Source organism: Triticum urartu, chromosome 2A, assembly GCF_056163025.1.
Source record: "Triticum urartu cultivar PI428250 chromosome 2A, HENAU_Tu73, whole genome shotgun sequence".
In the NCBI taxonomy this organism is placed as follows: Eukaryota; Viridiplantae; Streptophyta; class Magnoliopsida; order Poales; family Poaceae; genus Triticum; species Triticum urartu.
Window position 1 is genome coordinate 107668587 of NC_141874.1, and position 22526 is coordinate 107691112.

Here is a 22526-nt window from a genome sequence, read left to right on the forward strand (position 1 = left end):
CTCGTCTCTCGTAGTGCTTGGCGAAGCCCTGCTGGAGTCCCGCGCTCCTCCACCACCACCACGCCGTCATGCTGCTGCTGGATGGAGACTTCCCCAACCTCTCCTTCTCCCCTTGCTGGATCAAGGCGTAGGAGACGTCACCGGGTTGTACGTGTGTTGAACACGGAGGTGCCGTCCGTTCGGCACTAGGATCATCGGTGATTTGGATCACGACGAGTACGACTCCATCAACCCCATTCACTTGAACGCTTCCGCTTAGCAATCTACAAGGGTATGTAGATGCACTCTCCTTCCCCTTGTTGCTAGATTACTCCATAGATTGATCTTGGTGATGCGTAGAAAATTTTGAATTTCTGCTACGTTCCCCAACAATCTTCACCTTTCCTTTTTACTCCCTCCGTCCCAAAATTCTTGTCTTAGATTTGTCTAGATACGGACGTATCTGTTAGATACATCCGTCGTATCTGTTAGATACATCTGTATCTAGACAAATCTAAGACAAGAATTTTGGGACGGAGGGAGTACATTTTATCCTTTGGCAAGCACAATATGTTGGAAAGATCCTGATATATATAGCTAATTGGATGTGAGTCTTCATGAACTATTATTGTTGATATTACCCTTGAGGTAAAACGTTGGGAGGCAAAACTATAAGCCCCTATCTTTCTCTGTGTCCGATTAAAACTTTATACCCATAAATATTGCGTGAGTGTTAGCAATTGTGAAAGGCTAAAAGATGGTTGAGTATGTGGATTTGCTGAAAAGCTCTTATATTGACTCTTTCCAATGCTATGATAAATTGCAATTGCCTCAGTGACTGAGATTAGAGTCATAAGAGATCATGTGACAATATATATATATATATTGCTGTTCTAAGAATGATCATGATGCCCTCATGTACGTATTTTATTTTTATCCACACCTCTATCTCTAAACATGTGGACATATTTTTTCGATTTCGGCTTTCGCTTGAGGACAAGCGAGGTCTAAGCTTGGGGGAGTTGATACGTCCATTTTGCATCATGCTTTTATATCAATATTTATTGCATTATGGGATGTTATTACACATTATGTCACAATACTTATGCCGATTCTCTCTTATTTTACAAGGTTTACATGAAGAGGGAGAATGCCGGCAGATGGGATTCTGGACTGGAAAAGGAGCAAATATTAGAGACATATTCTGCACAGCTCCAAAAGTCATGAAACTTCATGGAAGCTATTTCCAGAATATATAAAAAATATTGAGCGCAAGAAGTTCCAGAGGGGGGCCACACCCTGGCCACGAGGGTGGGGGCACGCCCTACCCCCTGGGCGCGCCCCCTACCTCGTGGGCCCCCTAGTGGCCCTCCGATGCCCATCGTCTGCTATATGGAGTCTTTCATTGAGGGAAAAAATCATAAGCAAGCTTTCGGGACGAGACTCCGCCGCCACGAGGCAGAACCTTGGCGGAACCAATCTAGGGCTCTGGCGGAGCTGTTCTGCCGGGGAAACTTCCCTCTGGGAGGGGGAACTCATCACCATCGTCATCACCAACGATCCTCTCATCGGGAGGGGGTCAATCTCCATCAACATCTTCACCAGCACCATCTCATCTCAAACCCTAGTTCATCTCTTGTATCCAATCTTTGTATCCAAACCTCAGATTGGTACCTGTGGGTTGCTAGTAGTGTTGATTACTCCTTGTAGTTGATGCTAATTGGTTTACTTGGTGGAAGATCATATGTTCAGATCCATTATGCATATTAATACCCTCTGATTATGAACATGAATATGCTTTATGAGTAGTTACGTTTGTTCTTGAAGACATGGGATAAGTCTTGCTATTAGTAGTCATGTGAATTTGGTATTCGTTCGATATTTTGATGAGATGTATGTTGTCATCCCTCTAGTGGTGTCATGTGAACGTCGACTACATGACACTTCACCATTGTTTGGGCCTAGAGAGCCATTAGGAGGTAATAAGTAGATGATGGGTTGCTAGAGTGACAGAAGCTTAAACCCTAGTTTATGTGTTGCTTCATAAGGGGCTGATTTGGATCCATATGTTTCATGCTATGGTTAGGTTTACCTTAATACTTCTGTTGTAGTTGCGGATGCTTGCAATAGGGGTTAATCATAAGTGGGATGCTTTTCCAAGTAAGGGCAGTACCCAAGCACCGGTCCACCCACATATCAAATTATCAAAGTATCGAACGTGAATCATATGAACGTGATGAAAACTATCTGTTACCACTTATTTCAGTACTTGCAGAGAATACCTTGCTGAAAACCGCTTATCATTTCCTTCTGCTCCTCGTTGGGTTCGACACTCTTACTTATCGAAAGGACTACGATAGATCCCTTATACTTGTGGGTCATCACCCCTCCTCTCTTTCCACTAAGGCCCATAAGGCCCATTAAACTCCCCGGGGGGTTCCGGTAACCCCCCCCCCCCCCGGTACTCCGATATATGCCCGAACTTCACTCAGAACCCTTCCGATGTCCAAACATAGTCGTCCAATATATCGATCTTTATGTCTCGACCATTTAGAGACTCCTCGTCATGTCCGTGATCAAATCCAGGACTCCGAACTACCTTTATTACATCAAAACACATAAACTCATAATACCGATCGTCACCGAACGTTAAGCGTGCGAACCCTACGGGTTTGAGAACTATGTAGACATGACCGAGACATGTCTCCGGTCAATAACCAACAGCGGAACCTGGATGCTCATATTGGTTCCTACATATTCTACGAAGATCTTTATCGGTCAAACTGCATAACGATATACGTTTTTCCCTTTGTCATCGGTATGTTACTTGCCCGATATTCAATCGTCGGTATCTCAATACTTAGTTCAATCTCGTTACCGGCAAGTCTCTTTACTCGTTCCGTAATGTTACATCCTGTAACTAACTCATTAGCTACATTGCTTGCAAGGCTTATAGTGATGTACATTACCGAGAGGGTCCAGAGATACCTCTCCAACAATCGGAGTGACAAATCCCAATCTTGATCCATGCCAACTCAACAAACACCATCGGAGACACCTGTAGAGCACCTTTATAATCACCCAGTTACGTTGTGACGTTTGGTAGCACACAAAGTGTTCCTCCGGTATTCGGGAGTTGCATGATCTCATAGTCATAGGAACATGTATAGTTATGGAGAAAGCAGTAGCAACAAACTAAACGATCATCGTGCTAAGCTAACGGATGGGTCAAGTCAATCACATCATTCTCTAATAATGTGATCCCGTTAATCAAATGACAACTCATGTCTATGGTTAGGAAACATAACCATCATTGATTCAACGAGCTAGTCAAATAGAGGCAAACTAGTGACACTCCGTTTGTCTATGTATTCACACATGTACTAAGTTTCCGATTAATACAATTCTAGCATGAATAGTAAACATTTATCATGACTAGTCAATGTGCACATACAATGCACGTTAATTTGGAAGTATATTAAGTGCATGTGATTAGCATTATATTTGGCATGAAATTAACTGCACACTAAACGTGTTAAACGCTCGACATTGAAGCAGTCTAGGTCGTTCGATTGGCATGATTTGATGACCAAGATTAATTGGATCTGCCCCTTTGGATCTTTTTATATTGGTATAGATATAAGGAAATATAAATAACAACTTTATTATTGCCTCTAGGGCATATTTCCTTCACTTGCCGGTGACGAGATTGAACTAGGTATGATGATATCGACGATCGAATATCGGGCAAGTAACATACCGATGACAAAGGGAACAATGTATGTTGTTATGCGGTTTAACTGATAAAGATCTTCGTAGAATATGTAGGAACCAATATGAGCATCCAGGTTCCGCTATTGGTTATTGACCGGAAGTGAGTCTTGGTCATGTCTACATAGTTCTCGAACCCGTAGGGTCCGCATGCTTAACGTTCGATGACGATCGGTATTATGAGTTTATGTGTTTTGATGTACCTAAGGTAGTTCGGAGTCCCATATGTGATCATGGACATGACGAGGAGTCTCGAAATGGTCGAGACATAAAGATCGATATATTGGAAGGCTATGTTTGGACACCGGAATGGTTCTGGATGAGTTCAGGCATTTTCTGAAGTACCGGGAGGTTACCGGAACCCCCGGGGAGTCAATGGGCCTTATTGGGCCTTAGTGGGAGAGAGGAGGAGGCGGCCAAGGTGGGGGCGCACCCCCAAGCCCAACCCGAATTGGGAGGGGGCCGTCCCCCCTATCCTTTTCTCCTTCTCCCTCTTCCTTCTTCTCCTACTCCAACTAGGGAAAGAGGGGAAACCTACTCCAACTAGGAGTAGGAATCCCCCTTGGGGGGCGCCATAGAGAGGGCTGACCCTTCCCTCCTCCGCTCCTTTATATACAGGGGAGGGGGCACCCCATAGACACACAAGTTGATTGTTTAGCCGTGTGCGGTGCCCCCCTCCACAGAATTCCACCTCGGTCATATTGTTGTAGTGCTTAGGCAAAGCCCTGCGTCAGTAACTTCATCATCACCGTTATCACGCCGTCGTGCTGACGAAACTCTCCCCCGGCCTCAACTGGATCAAGAGTACGAGGGACATCACCGAGCTGAACATGTGCAGATCACGGAGGTGCCGTGCGTTCGGTACTTGATCGGTTGGATCGCAAAGACGTTCGACTACATCAACCGTGTTTCATAATGCTTCCGCTTTCGGTCTACAAGGGTACGTAGACATACTCTCCCCCTCTTGTTGCTATGCATCTCCTAGATAGATCTTGCGTGATCGTATGAATTTTTTTGAAATATTGCGTTCCCCAACAACCATCAGGGGTAAAAGGATGGGGTTTTCATCATATTGCTTGATTTTATCCCTCTACATCATGTCACCTTACTTAAGGCGTTACTCCGTTCTTATGAACTTAATACTCTAGATGCATGCTGGATAGCGGTCGATGTGTGTAATAATAGTAGTAGTGCAGGCATGAGTCGGTCTACTTGACACGTACGCGATGTCTATATTCATAATCATTGCCTTGGATATCATCATAACTTTGCGCTTTTTTATCAATTGCTCGGTAGTAATTTGTTCATCCACCGTATGTTTTCTTTCAAGAGAGAAGCCTCTAGTGAAACCTATGGTCCCCGGGTCTATTTTCCATCATATATTTTTAGATCTATAAACCAAAAACCGAAAAATACTTTGTTGCAATTTATTTAAATTTACTTTAGTTTGCTCTTTTATTTATCTTTATACCTATCTCTACTCCTAATGGAGCAGTTGGTAGTCTCCCTTCCAGGTTTTTTTCGTCCCACCTTTCATGTTTTTTTGGTACCTCCTCCCACCTTCGCTGGTTTTTTTTGTAGATTTTTTTCGTCCCCTCCCCCCACTTCATCGGTTTATTTTCGCGTCACCCTCTCACACAACGAAAGAAATCTAAATAGATCAGAACTTTCCATACTGGCGCAAGTTATTTAGTAATGTAGAATCAATCACGAACAATCTCTAAAGATCAAATCTAAATTAATTAACCTTACCTTAAATCACTCAATTACATTAATTAGAAAACAAATAATTGATTTTCAAAAAATCGCTCAATCACGTAAACCTTACCTTAACTCACGGATGGTAATCAATCTCCAAACAAAGGAAACAATACATCGATGGAGCAGTAAATAAACTCCCTTTCTTATGACATGTATGTCGGATTTCGGGTTCCGGCAGACCCTTGAGGTTCGAACACTGGGGTGCGCACGGAGATTTCGCCTCCTACCTTCCTGCACCCCTCCGCCACGCTAGGATCAAAGCTATGAAAAGAACAACACAAGGGACACAGGGTTTATACTGGTTCGGGCCACCGTTGTGGTGTAATACCCTACTCCAGTGTGTGGTGTGGTGGATTGCCTCTTGGGCTGATGATGGTGAACAGTACAAGGAAGAACAGCCTCGCGGGGGTCTGTTCTTGGCTGGGGCAATGAACTGTTGGGAGGAGTTCAGCCACCTCTCTCTATCTCACTCCCTCTCTCTGCTTACCACCTCTCTACTTGTCAAGCCCTTGGAGGAGACTGAGCCGAACCCTTGCTACGTGGGTGGCCGGTCCTATTTATAGTGGCCCTGGTCCTCTCCCCAAATATTGAGCGGGAAGGGAGCCAACAATGGCGGGCTAATTTGAAAGGGGACAACAAGTATCAACTATCCTGACAAAAGTAGTCTTCGCCTGCGCAAAGCTCTGGTGATGACGCCGTCTTGGGCTCCATGGTGACCTCCGTCTCGTAGCCCTCCTTGTCTTGGTCTCATTGCACCGAAATGGCAACCTTTGCATGATGCCTCGGTACTCCGCGGCTGCGCTTGCCCCCTTTGCACCAAAGAGGAAAGGAGGACGCTGCGCGGGCTGGCACCCGCCTGGCGCCCTGAGTCGTCATGGCTTGCGTCACGGGCACCTCGCGAGGTACCCCGCCTTGATCTCTCCGCCTCCTCGTGAGCCAGCCTGATGAGGCCGTGCCTGAGGAAGCTCCATGTCGTCCGCCCCGCGAGGCTTGGCCCCTCGCGAGGGTCTTGAGTTTGTGTTGGTGAAGGTGGGCCATGCTGGGCCCCCCTTTGAGCCACACCGTAGGCCGCAGGCAAGCAAGTCTGGGGACCCCCGTTCCCAGAATGCCGACAGTAGCCCCTGGGCCCAAGGCGCGCCCGGACTTGGCCGTGCAGGGAGGCGGAAGGGCAAGAGCGAAGCGCCGCGGGCCCTATCAGCCTGCGGCCTTGGGCACCGCGTGGCGGTTGATTGGACGTGGGCGTATCCACTTCCCCATGGCGCCTCGGCAACTGCACGGATTGGACAAGTCCCTGCATGCAAAGCGGGTCATAATTACCTGCGATCATGGGGGCCGTTGGTTGGCCATCGCCAGCCATAAGTATGGACTGGGGCGCGCCCTTCCAGTTCATCCCCCCTTGCTTCTCCTTTTTCTTCATGGCCCCGTCGAGGAGATTCTCAGCCATCGAGAAGGGGAAGGCTTGCCGGGTTGAGCCCGCCTCTCCCCCACCCAAGCGCGGCCGTGGGCGCCCTCGCAAGCATCCTGTGGCCACCACGGTGGCTCCCCGCGGCCGTGGAGGCGATCTTCAGCACGGCGACGGGCGGATTGCTGCAGCCGGGGGGCGCGCTCCGGCTGCGTGTCCCCCCAGGCCGCGCGTTCGTGCTGCTGAAGTGCTGCCGGAGTTCATCTTGTGGTCGGCGGAGCCGGCTAGCACCCGGCTTCCGCTTCCTCGCTTCCTCCTCGGCGAGCTCCCGGCCGGCGCCCCGGGCGGCCTCTGGCTCCAGGCCGATGGCTGCTGCAGCTGGGTTTCATGGGTCTCTCTAGAGGTCTCCGCGGCCGGGAGCCTGTCCCTGGCCCGCGGTTGGCAGACATTTGCCCGCGCGCGTGGCCTGAGCCGTCGGTGCACCCTACACTTCAAGTTCGACGGTGACGCCACCCTCTACGTGAGGGTGTTTGGGGAAGATGGTCGCCGCGCAGGGTGTTGCCCCGAGGGTGACGACCGCGGCTGGGAACCCAGCTCCGGTGATGATGGAGAGAGCAGCGCTCGCACGGCTGGCGGCGTTCGGGGTTCCCCAAGCTTCTCCGGTTCTTCTTCAGGCGGCGACTCCTCTAGCGGTGGCCGCGATCAGCCTCCACGTCGTCGTGTCTGCTTGGGGGTGGCAACGTGTCCGCCCGCCGCCGCGCCCTGGTGAAGCGCGAGAGGGAGTCCGCCTGAGCTCCGGAGGCAGCTCGGGCCTTCCCTGCGGGCCGGTGTGAGGCGAGCCGCGCCGGATTTGTTCTTCCTTTTCCCTTTTTCCTGCATAACAAAGACAATAGTGTGGAGCCCCGCGGGGGTGTGTTTGGGTTATTGCTTGTTAATCATCATTTTGCTTTCGTTACCGTACCTTCCGGCTATGTGCCCGAGCGTGGATAGTTCCCGGCCCCGGCCGTGGGGGGGCGACCGACCCAGGCCCTTTGTTTGTGTTGCGGTGCCTGTGGGGCACGGACTGGAGGGGTGCTCCTGTAAGGGGCCCAGGTCACGAACTCTTTGAGTGACTAGGATAGGAACACTCGCGAGGGCGCTCGGCTCCCCCCCTCGCGAGGCCTTGCACAAGCGAAACCGAGGCAGAAGAGCGAAAAGCCGAAGAACTGCAAGCCAAAGACGGCAACAACTTCAATAAAACTCCAAACGAAGAGGAACAAGCCAACTGCGGAAAGAAAATGAAAAGCCGCGTCCGGCACCTAGTCTAGTCTTCGACGTCTTCTCACCAGCGCGGAGCTAAGTGCTGCCACTGGGCGTGGGAGGGAGCCCCAGGGCCTGAGGCCGGCGCTCCTGAGACTCCGGGGCGTGTACAGCCCCAACTCATTATTACGTGAGAGTGTCACGGGCGGTGAGCTTCACAGGCGTTGGCCTTCTTCACAGGCTCCGGGCCTTTTCCAAAACGCGATGGCTTCACAGGCACTCGCCTTGCTTCACAGGCTCCGGGCCTTTTCCAAAACGCGATAGCTTCACAGGCACTCGCCTTGCTTCACAGGCTCCGGGCCTTTTCCAAAACGCGATAGCTTCACAGGCACTCGCCTTGCTTCACAGGCTCCGGGCCTTTTCCAAAACGCGATAGCTTCACAGGCACTCGCCTTGCTTCACAGGCTCCGGGCCTTTTCCAAAACGCGATAGCTTCACAGGCACTCGCCTTGCTTCACAGGCTCCGGGCCTTTTCAGGGGTAGAACCTCCGGAGGTGCTGGATGTTCCATGCATTCTGGACCGGCACTCCCTCTTGAGTCTCCAAGTGCGCGGAGCCGGGCCTGGAAACATGAACAACCTTGAACGGGCCCTCCCACATGGGAGAGAGCTTGTGCAATCCCTCCCTGGAGAGAACCCGCCTGAGCACGAGGTCTCCTACCTCAAGAGTCCTGGGGCGGATGTTGCGGTAGTGATATCACCGCAGTGCTTGTTCGTACCTCGCCGCTTGCAGCGCGGCTTCCCGGCGACGCTCCTCCCCCAGCACGAGGTCCGTCCCCCGCATGGCGTCCTGCTGCGCCTCGTCGAACGCTAGGACCCGCGCGGAGCGACGTTTGATCTCGTGAGGGAGGACTGCTTCTGCTCCGTAGACCAGGAAAAACGGGGTCTCTCCAGTCGGCTTGGTCGCGGTGGTGCGAGTGGACCACAGCACGGACTGTAGTTCGTCGTACCAACCTCTGCCGCAAGCCTCCAGCTTCTTCTTGAATGTCCTGGTCTTGAGGCCCCTCAGGACCTCCGCATTGGCTCGCTCGGCCTGGCCGTTGCTTCGGGGGTGCGCCACTGAAGCGTAGCATATCTGCGTTCCAAGGTTAGCACAGTGTGTTTTGAAGAGGTTACTGGTGAACTGCGAACCGTTGTCCATGATGATGCGATTCGGCACCCCGAACCGGCTCACAATGCCCTTGATGAACTTGACTGCAGAACCCGCAGGAATGGTGCGGACAGCCTCCACTTCAGCCCACTTGGTGAACTTGTCCACGGCAACGTAAAGGTGGCGGTAGCCCCCTGGCGCCCGAGGAAACGGACCCAAGATTCGAGCCCCCAGACTGCGAATGGCCACGAAAGGGGGATAGTCTGCAAGCCCCCTGCCGGCTGATGGATCTGCTTGGCGTGGAACTGGGCAGGCCTCACAAGCCTTCACTAGTTCAACGGCGTCATTGAGTGCGGTGGGCCAGTAAAACCCACTGCGGAACGCCTTGCCAACGAGGGTCCGTGATGACGAATGATGTCTGCAGTCTCCGCCGTGTATATCTTCCAGTAGTTCCTTCCCTTGCTCCCTGGAGATGCAGCGCAGGGATACATCGTTTGGCCGCTTCCGGTAGAGCTCTCCATCTTTGATGCAGTATGCCGTGGCCTGGCGCGCCACTCGCTCTGCTTCCTCCTCCTTCTCCGGCAGGGTCCCTTGCGTTAGGTAGCTCCGGAGCTCCGTGATCCAACATCCCTCCTGAGGTTCCATCGTCAGGAGCAGGCGTGCTCCCGAGGCCGGGCCACAAGCCGGAGCTCCTGAGGCAGGTGGCTGAGGGAGCTCCTCCCTGGGCTGAGCCGTGTTTGATAATGACGGTAAGGCTGAAGGCTTGAAGAGCCGCTCCTCGAAAACGCCAGGCTCCTGAGGTAACCGCCTGGACGCGCGTTTGGCGATGTCATCGGCTTCCTGATTGGTGCCACGGGGCACATGCTGCAACTCCAACCCCCAGAACTGCTTCTCCATCCTGCGGACCTCTGCAAGGTAGGCCTCCATGTGCTCATCCTTCGGCTCGTACACCTTGTTGGAGAAATTGACAAGGAGCTGCGAATCGCCCTTGATGGTGAGGCGTTTCACCCCCAGGCAGCTGCGGCCTTCATGCCCGCTATTAAACCTTCATACTCCGCTATGTTGTTGGAGACCTTTTCGCCTTGCTAGAAACAAAGCTGCATGGCGTAATAGAGCTTGTCCTGGGTGGGCGATATAAGCACCGCCCCAGCCCCTGCACCATGTCTGGAGAACGCCCCATCGAAGTACATGACCCAGCCTTCTGGCGCCTCGCTTCCCGGGGACAGGGACCGATCCTCATCGGCCTTGAGGCCTGGCGCCTCCGTCCATTCTGCCACAAAATCTGCCAACGCTGCTCCCTTGATGACTCTGGTCGTGCTGAATTCGAGCTGAAACGCTTGCAGCTCTATGTTCCACTCAACGACCCTCCCAGCTGAATTGGGGCTCCTGAGCGCCCTCTCCAGGGGGTATGACGAGACGACCTTGATGGGGTGACCCTGAAAATAGTGCCGCAGTTTGCGCGAAGCCACCAGTAGCGCGAGGAGGAGTTTTTGAGGCATGGGGTACCGTGCTCTTGCATCCCGCAGCACTGTGCTGACGAAGTACACTGGGTGCTCAACGAGGTGGAGTGCGTCAGTGCTGGTGGCTCCCTTCGGAGACCGTGGCGCCTCTTGAGGCAATGGGGCCTCCTGAGACTGGACATCTGGAAGAGGGGCCTCTTCCGCCTCTGGTGCGCCCCTCTGCGGCGGCTGATCCTCCTCAGCCGTGATGGCGGTTTCTGTGGGCCTTCCTTGTCCCTGTTCTGCCTTATCCCGGGCTGCTGCCGTGGTTTTGATCCGGCGCTCCTCTCTGACTGCTACCAAGGCTGCGCTGGTGGAGTAGGGAGTGGCGGCGAGGTAGAGCACCAGGGGCTCCTGAGGGCGCGGGGCCACCATGACCGGTGGGCTGGTCAGGTATCTCTTGAGATCCTGGAACGCCTTGTCGGCCTCTTCAGTCCACTCGAAGGGCCCCTTTTTCTTCATTAGCTGGAAGAAGGGCAGGGCTCGTTCCCCCAACTTGGAGATGAAGCGCCCTAGCACGGTCACGCGCCCCGTGAGCTTCTGCATTTCTCTGAGGGTCTTTGGCGGGCTCATGTCTTCCACCGCCTTGACCTTCTCCGGGTTAGCCTCGATGCCTCGGTGGGACACGAGGAAACCCAAGAGCTTGCCCGAGGGGACTCCGAACACACACTTCTCTGGGTTGAGCCGTAGGTTCACTGCGTTGAGGCTCGCGAAGGTTTCCTCCAGGTCTTGTATCAAGGTCCTGGCCTCCCGAGATTTTACCATGATGTCATCGACGTAAGCTTCAACATTCTTCCCGAGTTGCGGGCCCAAGGTGATATGCATCAGCCGCTGAAAGGTCGCCCCTGCGTTACGCAGCCCGAATGGCATGCAGGTGTAGCAGTACACCCCGCACGGGGTTAGGAAGGCCGTCTTCTCGACGTCTTCCACCGCCATCTTGATCTGGTGATACCCAGAGAAGGCATCCAGGAAGCACAGCAGGTCGCATTCCGCAGTGGAATCAACGATCTGGTCGATGCGGGGGAGCGGGAACGGATCTTGCGGGCACGCTTTGTTGAGGTTGGTGAAGTCGACACACATGCGTTCCTTCCCTCCCTTCTTCGGCACAACGACAGGGTTGGCCAACCAATCTGGGTATCGGACCTCGCGAATGACCCCAGCGGCCTCTAATTTGCGGGTCTCTTGGACGATGAAGGCCTGCTTTTCTGTGGACTGCCGCCTGGCCTTCTGCTTCACAGGGCGTACGTTGGGGCACACGTTGAGGTGATGCTCGATTACGCTCCTGGGGATCCCTGCCAACTGGTCCGGCTCCCAAGCGAATATCTTCTTGTTTGCGCGCAGGAACGCGACCAGGGCCTCCTCCTACTCGGGTTTGAGGTGGGCGCCTATGGTGAAAGTGGCGTTGGTGGACCCGTCCTCGTCGACGGGTACCTGCTTGGTTTCTGCCTTGTCTTGGGTGAACAACTGCTTCTTCTTGGCGGGCGCAGCCCCCTTGGGCTCGGGGGCCCCCAAGTCGGCAGGCTGTGCCGACGCTGCTGTCCTAAAGACGAGCTTGAGCACCCGCAGAGCGTCACCGGTATCCCCGTGCATGGTGAGGACACCGCTGCTCCCGGGCATCTTCATGAGGTTGTACGCCGGGTGCGTCGCGGCCATGAACTGGGCCAGCGCTGGGTAGCCGAGGATGGCGTTGTATGGGAGGCCGATGGGGGCGATGTCGAAGTCGACCAGCTCCGTGCAGAAGTTGTCGTAGGTGCCGAAGGTCACTGGGAGCCGGATCTGCCCCAAGGAGCTGGACGACCTGCCCCCAACGCCTGAGAAGGGCCGGCTGGGCTGCAATCGTTCCAGGGGTATGCAGAGGAGGTTGAAGGCCTCGACTGAGAGCACGCTGAGGCCCGCCCCGCCATCGATAAGAGTTCTGGTGACGGCCACCTGGCAGATGGTGGGGGTGCATAGCATGGGGAGCGCGCTTGAGCCGGCCGGGTTGGAGGGGTGGTCCTCCGGGCTGAAGCTCAGGCCGGTCTCGGGCGCCGCCCGCCCCAGGGGAGCCCCCTGCCGTGTGGAAGCGGCGCTGACCCGGCGGATGAACGGCTTGACTTGGTAACTTGTAGGTGGCGCCTGCGAGCCGCCCAAGAGGGCCGCGACGATGGGGGGTGTTGGTGCAGCGCGATAGGCGGGGAAGAGGTTGCGGGGCTCCCTGGGTGCGCGGAGCACGCGGGACGAAGAACCAGCTGGGGTGAGCGAGTGAGCTACGGTGCGGCCGTCTTGCCGCACGGACAGATGCCGGGACGATGCTTGCCGCTCGTCCCCCGCCGGGCCGGTGGCAGCGTTGACGGCGCGCGACGGGGAACAGCGAGGACGCCCGCCGACAGGGGCTGTCTGGGCGACGCGGGAAGCGAGGGCGGCCCGGCGCTCCGCGCGGGCCCGACGTGCGTCAGACATGAGTGTGATGGTCGGAGGAGAGCGGAGCGGCGGAAGACGAATTCCGGCGCACCCCTACCTGGCGCGCCAAATGTCGGATTTCGGGTTCCGGCAGACCCTTGAGGTTCGAACACTGGGGTGCGCGCGGAGATTTCGCCTCCTACCTTCCTGCACCCCTCCGCCACGCTAGAATCAAAGCTATGAAAAGAACAACACAAGGGACACATGGTTTATACTGGTTCGGGCCACCGTTGTGGTGTAATACCCTACTCCAGTGTGTGGTGTGGTGGATTGCCTCTTGGGCTGATGATGGTGAACAATACAAGGAAGAACAGCCTCGCGAGGGTCTGTTCTTGGCTGGGGCGATGAACTGCTGGGAGGAGTTCAGCCACCTTTCTCTATCTCACTCCCTCTCTCTGCTTACCACCTCTCTACTTGTCGAGCCCTTGGAGGAGACTGAGCCGAACCCTTGCTACGTGGGTGGCCGGTCCTATTTATAGTGGCCCTGGTCCTCTCCCCAAATATTGAGTGGGAAGGGAGCCAACAATGATGGGCTAATTTAAAAGGGGACAGCAAGTATCAACTATCCTGACAAAAGTAGTCTTCGCCTGCGCAAAGCTCTGGTAATGACGCCGTCTTGGGCTCCATGGTGACCTCCATCTTGTAGCCCTCCTGGTCTTGGTCTCGTTGCACCGAAATGGCAACCTTTGCCTGATGCCTCGGTACTCCGCGGCTACGCTTGCCCCCTTTGCATCAAAGAGGAAAGGAGGACACTGCGCGGGCTGGCACCCGCCTGGCGCCCTGAGTCGTCATGGCTTGCGTCACGGGCACCTCGCGAGGTACCCCGCCTTGATCTCTTCGCCTCCTCATGAGCCAGCCTGACGAGGCCGTGCCTGAGGAAGCTCCGTGTCGTCCGCCCCGCGAGGCTTGGCCCCTCGCAAGGGTCTTGAGTTTTTGTTGGTGAAGGTGGGCCGTGCTGGGCCCCCCTTTGAGCCACGCCGTAGGCCGCAGGCAGGCAAGTCTGGGGACCCCCGTTCCCAGAACGCCGACAATGTATATGATCTTTCCTTCCCTCTACGTTGTCGAGCGTTCTTGATTCTCGAGGCCGATGCTTGGGCTGTGTCACTGGGTCGCGACGGTGCTGGAGGACGAGGACGGCGAGGCCGGGTGCCGCGGCACCGCGTTGGCCGCGGCCGGTGAAGAGGGCAAAGAAGGGCGGCTTCCCTGGCCCTGGCCATGGCTGTGGCCCTGGGAGTTGGTGCGGTGGAAGTGGCACTTGAAGGACACGGTGTGGGTGGCCGACGCGCAGACGCGCTTGGAAGCGGGCCTGTGGCCCGTGCCGGACGGCACCGACGCCGACCCGGGCCACCTCCTCCGCGTATTCTTGGAGCTGTGGCTGGCCGATTTACATGGAATTAATTTCCTCAGTTGTGGTGGCAAAAATAATACACATAATCCATATTATTATATACTAGCGTGTGTGTGTGTGAAATAGATGGATTATGGTCCCGTACCCAATAAGATGGATATGTGTGTGTGTTAGAGAGAGAGGGAGAGGGGGGGAGAGAGTGAGGAAGAGGGAGGTAGAGAGTGTGTGTGTGAGGAATTGATGGTAAAAAAGGTCGTCAATGTTACTTGATATGTATGAGAATATTAATATTGAACTTTTAAAGATAATGTGGCCCCGTTGCAACGCACGGGTGTTCTTCTAGTCTCTTTTAGATCTCACTCTTGTTCGAGACTGTAAAGGTATTGACAAACCCTTTTCGCGTTGAGTGCAAGTGTTTGTTAGATTGTGCAGGTGCATAGATTGGAGACTTGCTTGTGCCTCCTACTGAATTGATACATTGATTTTTAATTGAGGAAAATATTTATCTCTACTTTGCTGCATCACTCTTTCCTTTTCAAAAAAAATCAACATAATCTCAAGAAGTAGCAGCTACAAAGTGCTTGTGACAAATGAGAAGTGGACTCAAAGACTTGCTGAAGCCACTCCAAAAAATTAAGATTGAGCATACTCGTTGAAGACGATGACAAAGAGGACGAAGATACCAACTTCACTCGAAGGATTTTTTTTACTCCACTAACTTTAGAGATCGGCTAGGTCCGGTCATTGTTAGTGGAGTAAATTTTTATTCCACTAATTTTACTCGGGAGTTTACTCCTCTATTTTTAAGGGATAGATTAGAAATGCCCTTGGTTTCTTTTTCTTCATTACTCCCTCCGTCTCTTACAACTTTATGTAAGATGTATTATTTTTAGCACAGTGACCAAGACATAAAATTATAGACAATTTTGAACAAAATTATCCTTGGCATATAGTTGTTAGTGACAAGTAAATCAGTTAGTCCAGGAAATAAAGAGATACGCACAATCAAGAGAAATACTTTCCTTCTTTTTGAGACAAGAAGAGATACATGCAACAGGAGAAAGATACTTTCTTTTTTTAGAGGGATAAATAAAAACGAAACTAGGAAGAATTAGAACAACTGCATCTTAAATTACGAAATTTAATCAAATACAAATATACCTTATATTATACTACTACAAAGGAACGGAGGAAAGAGTATGTCTAAATTTATTGCTCCTTCGCAATGCACGGACGTTATCATTAGTTAAAATCCGATATAAATCTGGGTACCGATCCTTGCCTAAAATCTCGGTGCCAAGTGGGACGGCAGTTTCCGAGTCCACCTCGACGCCGCCGCCGTCGCAAACCATAAAAAACACCCCCCACTACCCACCCCAGGTCCCCAAACACCACCTCTCCGGTCTCCGACGGAGAGACGCAGGGGTTAGCAGGGGGTTGTCGGGGGCGGCGATGGGGGAGTACGCGGCGGCCAAGACGGCGGTGTGGTGGGACATCGAGAACTGCGCCGTCCCCCGCAACTGCGACCCCCACCTCATCGTCCAGAACATGAGCTCCGCCCTCGCCACCGCCGGCTACGTCGGCCCCATCTCCGTCTCCGCCTACGGCGACACCAGCGGCATCGCCCACAACGTCCAGCACGCCCTCTCCAGCACCGGCGTCTCCCTCCACCACGTCCCCGCCGGTACGGTCCCCCCCTCCGCCCCCTCGCCCCTCTTTCTCCCAAATCCCCAACCACCCCGCTCTGCTCTTATCTAATCGCTCGTGCCGTGGTGGTCCGTTCACCTCTCGCCAATGCATGTGGGTTGCGCCGCTTCGATGGTTGGTGTACTCGACGGATCTGTCGCAAATACTTCAGGATGATAGTGGAATCATAGGGTTTGGATCGGGATATGATATGGGAAGTTCTAGTAGTCGTGTGTTTCTACCCAAGGTGCAGTGGTCTAAAAAAAGGAGAGACATGTCTGTCTTATTCTGTCGACACTTGAATTCTTGCTGTGCTATTGTGGGCATCAATGGTGAAGCTTCTATTGCAGGCTTTTTCTGGAGTTATGTTAGTTTCTGCACGCCTCAAAATCCATATCTGTCTCATGGGATACTTGTTAGAAAACTCCATCCCGACTTTATTAGAGAATATATGCAACTGGTTATTGCTCGGAACAATATATATTTCATTTTTATGTGTGTGCAGGCTGAACTTTTCTAACCTGCCCTTGTTGGTGTATTAGTGTCTAGGGCACATCTAGATGTGCTCTAGTTATTGCACATCTAAATGAGTGAATCAAGCATAAAGAGAAAAGAGAAAAAAGAGAGAAAATATTCACACGAATCTCAATGTAAGATCAATGACATATGACTTAGATGTGCAATACTTATGGCACATCTAGATGTGCTTTAGCAAAACTGTATTAGTAAACACTTAGATTGGGCATTAGAAAATCAGAGACCAACATTTGTTTTCGCTCAATGGAATACATTTCCAAGTGGATTCGGCTTTTATGTGACTCAGAAACTAGATTTTATTTTATTTTTTCTTGGGATTTATCTTGACATCCAAATAATTAAGGCCATAAAGGTTTATTACTAGCATTGAGACTTTTTACTCTTATAAGAAGTAGTGATAGAAAGCTGAGTTCTTCATTGAATGAGTGGGTTGTGAACTTGTGATGATTAGTTACCATTCTCATCTCTCAGATCCTTATTTCTTTTCATTGTTTCCCAACCATTGCAGGCATTAAAGATGCAAGTGATAAGAAGATCTTGGTTGACATGCTGTTCTGGGCTATTGACAACCCTCCGCCAGCGAATTATCTGCTAATCTCTGGTGATCGGGATTTCTCTAATGCCCTTCATAAGCTTAAGATGAGGCGGTACAATATTCTTTTAGCACAACCTCCAAATGTGTCTCAAACGCTTACTGCTGCAGCAAAGAGTGTTTGGCTCTGGAGAAGCCTTGTGGCTGGAGAACCACCATTAGCAGTGTCACCATACATAAGCAGCGCATCAAGTGGCAATAAGGATGATTTGGATACGTCAAGGAACACTGTTCCAAATTCTTCAGCAGCAGCACAAGATACTAACCCTCAAGTGCAGAATTCTTCTCAGCGTGATTATCAAAATGGTGGTAATGGGAAGGTAGATAAGCAATCCAAAGTGAAGCAACCTCGAAAAAATCAGACAGACAATGCATCTAAACCAGCAGGCAAAAAGGAAAATTCAGTTGATGGAGTTGCTGATAATTCCAAAGGAAGCACTGCTAACCAACCAAGTCAGCCTTCTACACCATCATCAAGTTCTTCATCTAGTCCTGAACGCCAGAATAGGGCAAAGGTGAACCAGACAAGTATACCTAAAAACCCACCCCTTTTCCTGCCTAAAAAGCCTGCAAAACCCACTAATTCCCATCAAAAGAGTGTTCCTCATGACTATTTTGGTAGTAAGAAGTCTGGTGTGTCAACTGAATCTGCACAGAAAAATGGTGCTCCTGATTCTGGCAATGGTAGTGCCCATAATCATTCAAAACACCATAACCAATCCTCTCAGCCGCCAAGACCACATAATCCAGTGACTCCTCGTCCTCACAATGGACCTGGTAATTTCCACACATCAAATTTACATAGAAGTAGTTCATGTCCACCACAAGCTCCACAAGGTGGGCATACTGGTGTTCCCACGTCACCATTGCAGTCCTGGCCAAGTGCTCCTCCTCCCCCCTATCATGTCCCGCCAGTTAATTATCCTGATATGAGTCGGCTGAATATTTCTGGATACCCAATAGGGGCTCATGACAACCAAGGTTCAAACGTCAGCTACCATCCAAACTATTCTGGTGCTGTTCAGCCTCCTTTCAATAATTATAGTTACAGACATCCAACTCCACCTAATATATCCAGCAACATGCAAAATGCTGGACAATGGGGTGCAAACACTGGATGTTCGCAGCCATCTTCTGACTCTCAAATTCTTATAAGAAATATCTTAAGTGCTTTGGAAGTACTGAAGACTGAGAAGCTTGCACCAACCGAACAGCATATATCAGATTGCGTGCGTTATGGAGGTGCTAATCTACCACAATTTGATGTTAAGAAGGCTCTTGAAGTTGCCATTCAGCATCAAGCCATCGTAACGAAAAAGTTAGGACTTGTGTCATTCTTTCTGGGAAAAGGTGAAAATCTCTGGAAATGCGTGAATATAATGGATACCAATGCTAGGCACTCAAAAGAGACTCTAGATACTGTTCATAGGTACATATCTACCGCCCCTGGATGCTCTGCGATAAAGAACTCCCAATCAAGGTGAGATCCCACACCCAGTAATGTGTTGATTATTTCTGTATTTTTCTTGACTTTGTGGTTAGTATTTTAATTTTTATTTGTTTCTAGGTATCACGCTGCAACTCTCTTGAAGAAAACATGCTTGAAACGTCTTTCCCTTGGTGAAGTTCTTCAAGTTTTGTATATCGCAACCGATAAAATGAAGTGGTTTGTTCCTCACTCTTCAGGCTGGCAGCCTCTATCATGGAACGTGACAGTGGCTGATACTGCTCCAGATGCTAGTGGAAAATCCTAGCCTGGCTACATTTCTCTAATCATATCGGATGGACAATTTGAGATGTGGTAGTTGGTACAAACCCTCGAGAGGCTGTGGTCTGGTGAGGTTAGAACTAATATGGTGGCCCAGTCTACGTTTTGCCAATATTTCCGTTTCAGAATGATTATCGCGGGTAGTTTAAACTTGGTGTATGAGCTCAGGTTTCACTATTATTACTAGAATGGTACTTCTGTCAGTTAGTTTTTGCAATTCGAAGACATGGAGGGATACAGAAGGTTCATGATCTTTTGTTCAGGTAGTGACCTGATTTTAGAGGTTATGATCTGTTCTTCCCCAAGTGGGCGTAAGGCATACCAGGAGTTGATTTCGAGCTAGCCTGCCGTGGTGGCTCCTGAAGCAGTTGCTATCCAAGGTGCTCAACGAAGCACCAGCATAGAAGCTCACTTGTAAGTCTTAAAATGCATGGATTGTTAGATCTTGTGGGTGGTTCGATTAACAATCTTGTACTGGGAACTTAATCAAAAGCTACCATTGCTATGGCTCCTGGCACATGGCAATAGTCTGAAGATTGCATTTAAAATATGCCTTCAGCATAGTTTGCCTTGCCAAACTTGTCATGCTGTGTGTAGATACTGTCCCGGTGCTTGCCAAACTTGTCATTTGAAATGCCTTAAGCATAGTTAACTCCATGGCATCCTTTTGTTGCCTTTCCCTGCTGAGGAAAGGTTGGGAGTCATCCCATACATTGGGATGCTGGGGTGTCTTGTAATAACCATGATGACAATTACCTTCTGTGGTCAATGTAAATTATCTTTAGTTTTTGCTTCTGCTAGTGGTGATGGGTATCATGTTGATGTTGTGAATTGCATTGCCTGTGGTGATTGGCACCTTGTTCACGCCTTTTATAACGAGCTGTGGGTAGCTGACACTAGGCCAACTTTTATGTTCATCGTGCATGTAAAAAGATGCCAAAATGGTTTCAACATGACAAAATTTTCGACGATTTCTACCAACTAGTAAGTTGGCACGTGCAACCCACGTGTAATCTTTAAAAGAATTCTGAGCCTCCCATCTTGGTTGCCATCCATAGTAGCCCACTCTGCCCATTCACATGACATATGACATCTTTGCTCTTTTGTAGTACTCCTCCGATCTAAAACAAGTGTCGTGGTAAACTAAAACCACGACACTTATTTTGGATCAGAGGCAGTATATAGCGGACATATGTGCCACAATTATCCCTGACATTTACCAAATTGAGATAGCATTAATGAATGAATTAACGTCAACACTATATTTTATCCATGAATGGTTATTTATAACAGGTGATACCTAATATCACATGCTTATGGCTAATCCCGATCTTGACAAACTCACCATATGATACCCCAAAAGAAAACCCAATCAATCAAAATAACATGAACGATAACTTCTGAAGTACTCCCTCCGTTCCTTTATATAAGGTGTATTTGTTTTTTGATAAAATTTCATAATGTAAGGTGCATTTCTTATAAAACCTCATAATTCCTTTTTTAGCCCTTCAAAAAAAGAAAAGTATCTCTCTCCCGATTGCCTGTATCTCTATTTCTAGAAGAAGAAGGAAAGCATCTCTTTCCTGATTGTGTGTGTCTTTTCATTTCCTAGCCTAACCGATTTACTTGCCACTAACCAACAAAATTTTAAATTGTAATTTTGTTCTAAATTATCTATAGTTTGTCGCCTTGGTCACCGTGCCCAAAAAAATACACCTAACATAAAGGAACGGAGGGAGTATTTAATAACAGCAAAAGAAAACTACTAAATTAAACTTCGCATCAGGGTAACTTATGGTTCTTCTCGAGAATTAGAATCTCTGAATCATAAAAATCGACGTGGCTTCCTTAGAGATATAGCTCAAGTTTGTTAATGTAGTTCAAAGCAATGGCCTATTGAAAAAGTTTGTACCGGAGCTCGTTTCAGCCAAGTTAAGTATGATTCCAGTGAAATCAATCATCTGATCCACTATTGTGTGCATAATGGGATTATACATAGAAGATGAAATTAGTGAACGGTGAGTACACACCTTTTATTTCACCGGGGCGTCCAGATATATAAGTTGTGCTCACACATCTTTCTTCACCTTGCATGTCATCTATACCAATATAAAAAGACCCAGTGAGGCAGATCCAATAAATCTCAGTACATCCTGATCGTACCTCGCTGGTAATTTAAATTAGCGCATATCCTGATCGTAGCGGAGAAGCACCCGAATGACTATTTTGCATCTGCGAGATGTGTGTACAAAATCAGTGAAATCAGTATAATATGCATGAACATGGATGAGCAAGTTTCAGGCAATGCAAATCACACTGGTAATGAAGCTTAAGTGCTAAATGCCTGCATTCAAATCGCCGATCAAAGAGTTTTAAACTCTGTTAACAAGCTTGATTTGCCTTCAGTTATCAAGTGTATACGGGGCTACTTTTCGGTTGATCGATCTTAGGTAAGTGAAACGTTAATCAGTACATCACGTATGCCAAAACAGATAGCACACGTGAACCAATCTATGAAATGTGAAGCAAAGGTGAACAAAAGACAGTACAAATGAAAGACCTCTCCGGCCGTCAGGCCTGGCGGCGGTGTGTTTGAAGGTAGCACATCCCCTGACCGTGCGAGATGACGGGGAGATGTGAACTCACGGCGTGACCGACGGCCCAGGCCAGGCGGTTTAGGCGGCGTCCCCGACGGCCGGCCAAGCAGTTTAGGTGGCGGCGCTAATGGCCGAGGCTAGGCGATCCGATGGGTGGGAGCGGCACGGAGCTGTGAGGGGCAGCGGCCCTGAAGGTGTGGCAGCTCGATCAAGGCGATGGGGGTGGCGTCCTGAATAGTGCGGCAGGTCGATGCGATGGCGGCGGCGTGCAGCGGCTCAAGGCTATTTGGGCGGCGCGAGGCGGCGTCCCCGACGCTGCGGTGGTTCCCTTCTATCCTGAACGTGCGGCGGTTTCCTTTCATGCGAAGTGTTCGTAAGGAAACAGACCAGGGAAGATAATCAGGAAAGAGAAAGTATTGCTTAGCGCTAAATGTGTTTAGTCGCTCACCATCAGGACAATAAGGACAGTTGGATGAACGCAAATGGATGACTAAGATTTATTGGATCTGCCTCACTGGGCCTTTTTATATTGGTATAGATATAGATATAGATATAGATGTAGTAAAGGATGTCCATGAATGAAGAAATTATAAGTAGGAACTATGGTCTGAATGGATCTCCGAACTCACACACTTGCTCCTAGAATATACGTACCCGCAAACAAATGGGAGTGGCGTTTCGGCTCCCAGAAGCATATGCTCCTGGGGTGAACAAAAACTCAACAAATAGGAAACAAACTAAAAAACTATTTTGTGTATGT

At 50.4% G+C, this 22526-nt stretch overlaps 1 protein-coding gene and 1 long non-coding RNA gene across 3 annotated transcripts in view; one reads left to right on the forward strand and one right to left on the reverse strand.

The window, feature by feature from the left end:
• LOC147984123 (uncharacterized) overlaps positions 1 to 22122 on the reverse strand; it is a 32303-nt gene extending 10181 nt beyond the window's left edge. The window contains exons 1-2 of one of the 2 annotated variants that reach the window (XR_015615867.1): positions 21730 to 22122; positions 21200 to 21401 (exon numbers count right to left, since the gene is read on the reverse strand). This is a non-coding gene — a long non-coding RNA (uncharacterized LOC147984123). Of the gene's footprint in view, positions 1 to 21199; positions 21402 to 21718 lie in introns of both variants that reach the window. The other variant, XR_015615866.1, reaches the window with a different exon arrangement.
• LOC125536067 (uncharacterized) lies at positions 15968 to 19964 on the forward strand. The gene is made up of 3 exons (XM_048699193.2): positions 15968 to 16270; positions 17318 to 18881; positions 18969 to 19964. The coding sequence occupies exons 1-3, from the start codon at positions 16039 to 16041 to the stop codon at positions 19153 to 19155; spliced, it is 1983 nt and encodes a 660-aa protein (XP_048555150.2). The 5' UTR covers positions 15968 to 16038; the 3' UTR covers positions 19156 to 19964.
• Positions 22123 to 22526: the final 404 nt, after the last annotated feature.